General features: G+C 42.7%; 1 protein-coding gene across 1 annotated transcript in view; it reads left to right on the forward strand.

The window, feature by feature from the left end:
- The first annotated feature begins 1,352 nt into the window (after nt 1-1,352).
- LOC137915740 (vascular endothelial zinc finger 1-like) overlaps nt 1,353-8,816 on the forward strand; it is an 8,527-nt gene continuing 1,063 nt past the window's right edge. The window contains exons 1-2 of the mRNA XM_068758859.1: nt 1,353-1,385; nt 5,949-6,694. Coding sequence (XP_068614960.1) covers nt 1,353-1,385; nt 5,949-6,694 — 779 coding nt within the window. The remainder of the gene's footprint in view (nt 1,386-5,948; nt 6,695-8,816) is intronic.

An 8,816-nucleotide genomic window follows, 5' to 3' on the forward strand; every position in this document is an offset into this window, starting at 1 on the left:
TCAAACATGGATCAGTAGCCACTTTAATTTTAGAACTAGAATGCCAGTCATGTCTCCCCCAAGATTTACACACTTTGGTTTTGGGTGAAGAAGAATCCCCACAACACCACATAATATTTTCCATGTCACATATGACCCGAGTTTATAGAATTACTAGATATTTCTCACTTTTCTTTATATATTGTTATTGGGCAGCAAAGAATGTACTTCAGATCTTATTCGTGAACAGAATGTTTTGCCCACTTTGAAATAGTGAGGCAAAATGGCAACAAAATACCAAAAGTTGAATTATTGGCTGAATAGGAAGGGGCCATTTTAAGTTTGTTGCATTTTACAGAAGATATGGAATTAGGTAAGAACGCCGTGAGTTATATATCCTGTATTTTAGTCAGTATTTGTCACCCAAAATTCATATTTCAACATTTGAAAGGCACACTCTGGGTTATCTGACCTTCTGGAGAAGAACTTCTTGCATCTGAAGGTCACTTGTGACCTGACATTAAGTATTTGTTCTTGTAACTGCATGCAATGCACATTTCTTGGCTATCTTTAGGGTTAAATGTGTTAATTTGTCACATGTAGATCTCATGTATGACTAAATGTCTAAACTAAAAACCAGTGAGTGATTTTTTTTTTTTGGATGAACTATCAGCTATGAGAAGTTTCTTATATGAATCCATAATTGACTGTTGAAAAAGAACAGTTTCTGCAGATGGGGGGTTGAATACGTGTAGCAATATTTTTATTGCACGCATTTTGGTTCATTTGAGTCAATAGAGTCGTGCAATATTTGGAGTCTCTCGTCATCGTTCCCCATCCCACGAATGACAATAAACTGCAAAGCACGCGGATTATTTCTTTATCCGTTTTAACGGAAACCGCTATTTTAACTGAGGAGAAGACAGGCTCAATGCTTGGCATGCAAACAAACCCAGTTAAAATTATTTTTTTCCATTTAAAACGAATGGATGGCTACTGAAAAACAATCTCCCGCAAACCACATGCGACCGTGTATGACTGTTATAAATGCCCCCTCGCAGAATGAACGGAAACCCGTTGAGAGGGTAGTTGAAGACATTATGTGTCGATGAACTGGTTCGTTGACGGGGAGAAAGGACTATGAAAAGATTTCTAAAGACCTTTGTGTAACTTTAAACCATTCTGATCCATAATCGTATGTTAAGGAGTTACGTAAAATATTTCACCAATACCAAACTAAAACATTCCACCCCTGTAATTTGTATATGCAGTGGTTCAGTCCGCGAGGTTACCGGAAGTTGTTTCAGCTGCCATGTTTGGTTGCTTTGTTGTAGGCTTCTACTTGGTTTCCTACAGAATTAGTGAGTGTGGAAATGGAGGCGAGCTGGAGTACGTTTCTTTTTCAAGTAAGTTGGCTCTTCGCAGGAGGTAAATTAGGGTACCTCGTATCGCAAATGTATAAAGGAGCTAAGCACATGGGTATTTCAGCGGTAAAACCGATTTTTTAAACGGGTAAAGCCAGGATAAACTAACCAAGCAAAACAATGGTAGATGATTTCAGGCTTCCAGCTGTGAGGATCGGGAATGACGCTAGAACAAAAAAAAAAATCAATTCTCTCATTACGACTTTACGAAAAATATGGCCTGCAATTCCATGGTGTAGGTACACAGATAATGGATGTTTAAAAAATCGGCATGCTTTGTGCTTTTATTAAAAGTTTGCCAAGTCGAAGGCAGTAAAACCGTTACAATCCAGACAGACCCGACCCCCCCCCCCCCCACCCCCCCGGGCGATTAAGGGCTCTGATCGGGCGCCGCACATTAATAGGATGCACAGCCAGCGAATATGTATTTATATTATAAAACGGATGAATTCGCAGATATTTTTGGTTCAAAGTGATTGTGGTTGGTGGATGTCCGTGAGTGCGTACGTTGCGCTCGCTGCTGAGATTCACGAAAGTCCGCGGGGAACTTTCCGCTTGCCTCAGCCGGCTCGGCAGCAACTAGCCAAGTTAGCTAACGACGTGTCGGCTCGCCTCGATCAAAGTCGCCTTGTTAATTTAGCTAAATGAGTTCGATGTTGATCTTAAGTTTTTTATATATATAGATAGATAGATATATAGATAACTAGCGCGGCACGGCTCTCTGTTTATTAGGGAGCTGTTTATTCTGGCAGACGCGGTAGAGAGGAATTCAAACTACGCGCACATCCAGCTAGCATTAGCAACGTGGAGGCACGTTTCAAATTAGCAACATTACGCAATTTCTATCTATTTTCATCCAGAAAGTGAGCTCCTCCGGTGAGTGATACCTGCCACGGGATAGTGGGTTTCACTGTGGACTAAGATGGACGTCTGCTGTTCGGTGAAATGAATGAATTGTTTTATTCCCACGGCCTTAGCCTAAAAAAAAATAAACCTTTTACGAACCTGGAAAAATAATGGAGAATATTTATTTCAAACTTTTTTCCCCCCACAGCAGAATTGGTTGCATTTAGTATACATTTGGTTCGTTTATGGTTCAAATGTGAGCCCATGTCCAAAGCAGGTAACCATTATTGCTGGTCCTGGTGTGCAAATCTAACGTGCTGCGTGTGGAATTCTGTTTTTCCCAAAAGTATGACTTTGTGATGAACTTCTCATGGGAATAACTTACTCGGTTAACTTGGCAGCTTTAAAAAAAAAAGTTTAGATTTATTTTTTAAATACCGGTAACTATGAACGCGAGATATTAATTACTGACTGTATTGTTTCAATAGATTCCTTAATGCTGTGCATTGTTAAAAAATATATAGATATAGATATAATGTTAAATGAACAAATGTGCTGCAAAGATTAAACAATTGTGTGTGTGTATATACAAGACCTGCTGTAGGTGGAAATAAAAAGTCTTAATATTTAGGTGCCATCGCTGGGCTGCTGGAGTCGTATTCCCAAAAAGAAGCAGTTTGGAGGAAGTCCGGCTGGTCGCGGTGCCACAGAGAAGCTTGGGCAATCTGAAGAATTATCTTTTTTATTTTTGATGGTTGAGGTCAGGGTTTGGGCAGGAGTATGAATAATGCATTCTGTGATGCTCTCGCCATAAGGTTAAGTTGCATATAACAGTTTGTGGGATCTGTGACCTTTTTTTTTTTGCAGTATTTAATGTTTTTTTTTCTGTCAGATCGATCATTCTTGTGTTCTCGAGTGGTATGTCTTCATGATGAGGAAAAGCAGCTGGACTGTGCGGCTTGTTGTGGAGTATCTGGCATCGAGCCAGAAGCACTGCCATGTATTATGTACTTCGCTACCGTGTCAAACTCACGGAAATCTGTGCGCAGTTAGTGTTTTTTTTTTTTACTTCAGTTAAAATGATATTGCTTTGGCCAGTAAGGTTGTGGACTTACTGTGATGCACCAGTGATTCTGCAGTGCAAAGAAAGACCAGGAGAAATGCTCATTGTGCTCAATCTACTAAAACATTTGTCTGAAAGGTTCGCAAAAGAAAATTACGGTCAGCAGGTGGATTTGTTGGCATAATTGTATTTGTTCCCAAATATAGTACACAAATGAAACTGACAAATGGACAACCACATTCTAATCATTAAGCTGGTTGCAAGCTCTCTCTTAGTGTCATCCATCCCATCGATCTGTTTTCAGGACTTAAAAGTCCAGTGTGTAGAATTTATTAGTAATGTTACAACAAAGCATTCAGAATCAGAAAACTTTATTGATCCCAGTGGTCAAACAACCCAAAATGGTCAACTTTAATTTCATTTTAGTCTGTTTATCTAAGAAGGGTCTTTTGAAAGCCCCATCCGACAGGTGTTGTACAAACACCTGTAGGATGGTTTGGCAGGAACTGCACATGCGTTGCAGTTTCCTGCCAGCCTTTTCTGCACATTATAAACCAGCCTTGTTTTTAGGCCTCCATTATAAGTAAATGTGAAAAGCCAGATTATTATTGTTTTTATCCAGATGGATAAATACATGTTTTTCCATAGTCCAGCTAACAAACAAACTGCATCAAAAACATAACCTCCTTGGTGGAGGTAAATTGTGTGTGACAGTCGGGTTTCAGACAGGTGTTATCAATACTGCGTGTTGAGCTTCATTTGAGATGTTTCTAATTTTCTTAAATCAAGAAAGCTCGGTAATAAAGAAAATCCCTCGTTAGCGAAGGCGTTCCGTCTTACAGCTAATTTAGAGAAGGTTTTACAGCTAGGACGCTTTGTTTTTGTCATTTCAAGCAAATATTTTGGTTACTAATGATGTTCAATGATTGAAAATCCATGAGATAACATAAATGTTTTAATGCAATCATGCGCTCACTTTATTGCAGCCAAAGCTTTTAGAACTTGTGAAGAACAAGCTGCAACAAACTCACAACCGAGAAGAAAAGAGGGACTTAACATGTACAAGAAAAATTCTGTATTTTATTCAACTTTTGTTTTCTTCAACACCGGCCTCCCTTTCTTCTTCCCTCCCTCCATTTTTACGTTGTCAATTGTAGTTTTTGTTTGTTTTGTATGAGCTAGGATTTTGAGCAAGCAGCTGTAGAGCGTGACACAAAAGCTTTCAGAACGTGCATAATCTGACTCAGACCGTGAGCTCATTTCAAGTCTACAGTGGCCCGCAGAGCCATCGGGACACTCCCTCCATTTTGATGTTATTTATGAGGGAGCAGCCCCAGTTGTCGGAGCGCATTTGTGTCAAAATGGTCAGAGCTGCATGAAGGCACAGCAGCTTACAGGCCCCGCACCTCTGTGCCGAGGCAGGCTGTCTGCAGTGGCTACGTCTTCACAAGCTTCACAAAGGGGGCTCACCCACCCAAACATAAAGCCCCCCCCCCCCCCGCCCCTGGTGTGCCAGCAGACTGGCACGATAATGACTAATCCTGGAAGGTGGCAAGTGTGAGCAGGTGCATGGGCGGCTGGATATTGGTGGCATTCTCCACAAGTTTCCCAGGTCCCACTGCATATAAGGGGACGGCGGCGAGTTTGGTCTGCTGGTGTGTGGATAAAGAATGTCCCCGTCTCATGAATAGATGAGCCAAATCACTGAAGATGAGCATACAAAGATCCCCCGCTGAGGCATCACTGCTCAGATTTGTGTCTCACAATAGCCTGGATGACATAAGGAGGACATTGTGTGGTTCATTTTTCTTTTCTCCCTGCGCCCTCCTCTTTTGCAACTTTTTTCTGGGCCGGCCTTCGATGGATGATTGAACCTCAAAGGAAAGGGTCAAGCAGTTCACCTTTTCCTTTCTTGCTGATGGTTGTCTTTAGTGTCCGTTTACTGAAAGAACCCAGTTAACTGTGATAAAATATGTCTAAGACAAGGAAAAAAGATGACTGCAGAGGTAGTAGACTAGAGTAGTAGACTAGGCTAGTCCAGAGACAAATGGGAGTCAAAATAATGGTTACGTCATTAATAACTAATTTCAGCTTTGTAATTGGTTTATGGTTTAGATGAGTTTCTAGTCTTGGTTAGAACACAACTAACGAAACCAAGCTTATAAATAGCTTGCTGCTATTTATAAGAAGCTGTAATTATTATGCTTTCACGTTGAGTTGGTTACGATGTAAGAAGTATTGCATTTCAAGATAGCTTAAATAGTCTGCCGTCAGTTCCGTATTTCGGCTACTGCCTTGCTCCACGCTGCACTGGACTCTACTGGGCTTTTAATTTGGCATGCTTTAGTTGCAGGCGCATTATAAATCAGTGCTGTGCTGATGGGAGTAATTTTCATTCGGTGTATTTGGATTCTTTTTGGTTGGCGTCATGCTGTGTCAACCTCGGCATCGACAGCTCCAGGCCCCGGTTTGAATCCCCACTGTCGATGCATTTATACGAGGAATATGGAGCACAGCGCTCAATTGTGTGTGACAATAAGTCTTAGCTGTTGCAGTTTGTTGTTTACATTTTTGACCACAAATCTAGGCTTAACCGCATAATAATCTCTGTACTTGTGACTCTTTTTTTTCATCAGCAGGCCAATGAAGCTCTCCACCACCAGCACCAGGTTGCCCAGAACAGTCTGCTGCCTCTTCTTAATACAGGATCTGAACCAGTTGACCAGAAACCTGTCCTGCCCATCCTAATAGACCAGAAGCCTCCATCCATCGCGGCCGACCTCCTAAAAGACAATGTGGCCAGCGGAGGAGGAGCCCGGCCACTGATGCCTGTCATAAAGAAGGAGTACAAAGGAAAGACACCGTTCATCTGCGGCTACTGCAACAAGGCCTTCCGCGACAGCTACCACCTGCGACGTCACGAGTCCAGCCACACCGGCATCAAGATGATGCCACAGCCTAAAAAGGCTGCTCAGACGGCCCCCACCATGGTACCCATGATCTCATCCATGGCAAGAGAGAACAACGGTAACCCCTCCTACATCTCCACGGTAGCGGGCATCCTCTCCACAGCAACCGCCTCCGTTTCCTCGAGTATCATGACGTCGTCTGCGATGGGCAACGCGCCGCAGCAAAGCGTGCCCAAGAAACCGGGCAAACCCGTCAAGAAGAACCACGGCTGTGAGATGTGTGGCAAGGCCTTCCGGGACGTCTACCACCTGAACCGCCACAAGCTGTCCCACTCGGACGAGAAGCCCTTCCAGTGCCCCATCTGCCAGCAGCGCTTTAAAAGGAAGGACCGCATGACCTACCACGTACGCTCCCATGATGGGGGAGTCCACAAGCCCTATATATGTTCTGTGTGTGGGAAAGGCTTTTCCAGGTGAGGATCATTTTTTTCTGTGCGTTAGTTTTGGAGATGACGGTTGGTGTGATTTGTTGGTTTTGAGGCTTTTGTTTTGTTGAGTGTGGTTGGGAACAATGACCACCTTCAGTGTTCCTGTAAGCAATACGACTAGTGTACAGTAGTATTTACCCTTTCCTTTATTTTCTCAGTAATAATAGGAATGTATGCCATCTGCTCTTGAGGAAAAAGCGACCCTTTAATATTTCATATAGAGATCTATTCTATTCGTGGTGCCAGACGGACTTGTCCGTCCGTCACAGTAAGTCAGAGCGGCTAACCCTCTGCCTGGCTGGCTAGCGGCAGATTTCATGGAGAGATACTATTACATGTTTCAAATGTCTTTGTACATTCCTCTTGTACAGGACTGAGGTGGTGGGATACTTTATGTGCCTTCCTAGACCGACAGCAATATGATTTTAAAAAACTGTATATGCTTGATACATTAAGGAATTTGAGGTGGATTTGAAATGTCTATAACCTTCACTAGTCTGTAACCCATCTTGTAAACCAGGATTAGTCACTTGGTAGACAACTTGGATATAATGTATAATATAATCTATCACGGTAAACCTTCATCCCGAGTCAAATCCAGTTCGGCCCAAGACTCCATCTTGAATCAAAGTTGCAGGAACATTGGAATGGTTCACCCGCTGATGGTTGCATTATTTATTCTTGAATCGTCTGTTTGAAAGCTATACATAATGGTAAAAAAAAAACAATTCTGTCTCTGGTCTTGGCAGTCCAGTACATAATGAGCTTTTACTGCGTTAAATTAGCTTTTTTTTGTTTTGGGAGATTTTCCAGTGTCTTCTGATAGTGACAATGAAACTATTTTTATTACAAAGAAAGCCACCCACCAGATGCAGAATGCTTTTTGAGCAGCCACCCTGTTGCTTGTAAGCATAAGTGGCGATTCCAACCACATGTTGGAATAGTTGCACATGGGAGAGCTCCGGCAGCGGAGGGGGTGGGTGGGAGGGAAGGGTGGGGGGCGTCACTTGTCACTTTGTGGTTCCCGCCAGCATGTCACAGATTCCCTTTCCCCTGGGAATCCAGCGACCCATGCGGTAATGTTCAGGTCAACACATTTAACAAGTAGTGAAATTATTTCAAGCGGCCTGGCGATGCCTGCATATATTTTATGCATTTATCAACACAGACAAATGACCCCCCCCCCTCTGAGTGGTGTTTTTAAATCAACATCAAGCGAGCGATAGAAAATTCTCTGCTGCGGCACAAGTGGAACAGAACATCGGCGGCGTAGCCTCGCCAGGCTGTAACATTAGCACTGTGCTGCGTAGGGTGGTTTGAAGCACGGTGACGTGGGGCAGGGATTCATCAGCATACTGGGAAGTGAGAATAACAGGCCGCTGAGTCACTGCCGCTCATCCAGATATGTAGGCGGGAACTGTCTGGAGTCTGCTGTCTTTATCTAACTGGGATGAAAGAAGTAAAGGAAGAGAAAAAAACAAACTAGATTCCACTTCATGGCATCTCCTGTCTTTGGCATTTGGGGGCAAAAAAAAAAAAATCCTCTTGGAGAGGCGCTTCCGGTGCCGTAGCTGCTCACGCCATTACGACACTTAGAACATGAATCAGCACACTGTTGCTGACAGCAGCGCCAGGAAGAATTTGTGAAGCCGGGAGTTGTAGGCTAAAGGTCAGAAAAAAGACATTCTTGTATTTGCTCCTAAAGCATAAAATGGACACTGATTCAGGACGACGATTATTTGGCCTGATTCATTACATTTTTTAACTTGTGTATATATAAAAAAAATGCATATTTAAGTCCACAACATTTGTCCAAAACTCAATAATTGCCTGAGAAATTTGACGCTTCCTGGAAATGTTCGATCGTGATCTGTTTGTATTTCTGTAATTAACGTCAATGCCGCAAGAAAATTAAGAAGCGGTACCGTAGGGTAAGGCCAAGAAAATACACGGAAGTAGGCCGACCCTATTCATGCAACATTGATCATATAGAATTAACAAGTGTTGATCTGAAAAATGTCCTTTTGTTCTCAGCCTCTCATTACGGAAGCAAACGGAGCTGGAACTTCGCTTTTGCACTTGTCATGAGTCTAATGCTGGAATGTTA

Source organism: Brachionichthys hirsutus, unplaced genomic scaffold (assembly GCF_040956055.1).
Source record: "Brachionichthys hirsutus isolate HB-005 unplaced genomic scaffold, CSIRO-AGI_Bhir_v1 contig_925, whole genome shotgun sequence".
Lineage (NCBI taxonomy): Eukaryota > Metazoa > Chordata > Actinopteri > Lophiiformes > Brachionichthyidae > Brachionichthys > Brachionichthys hirsutus.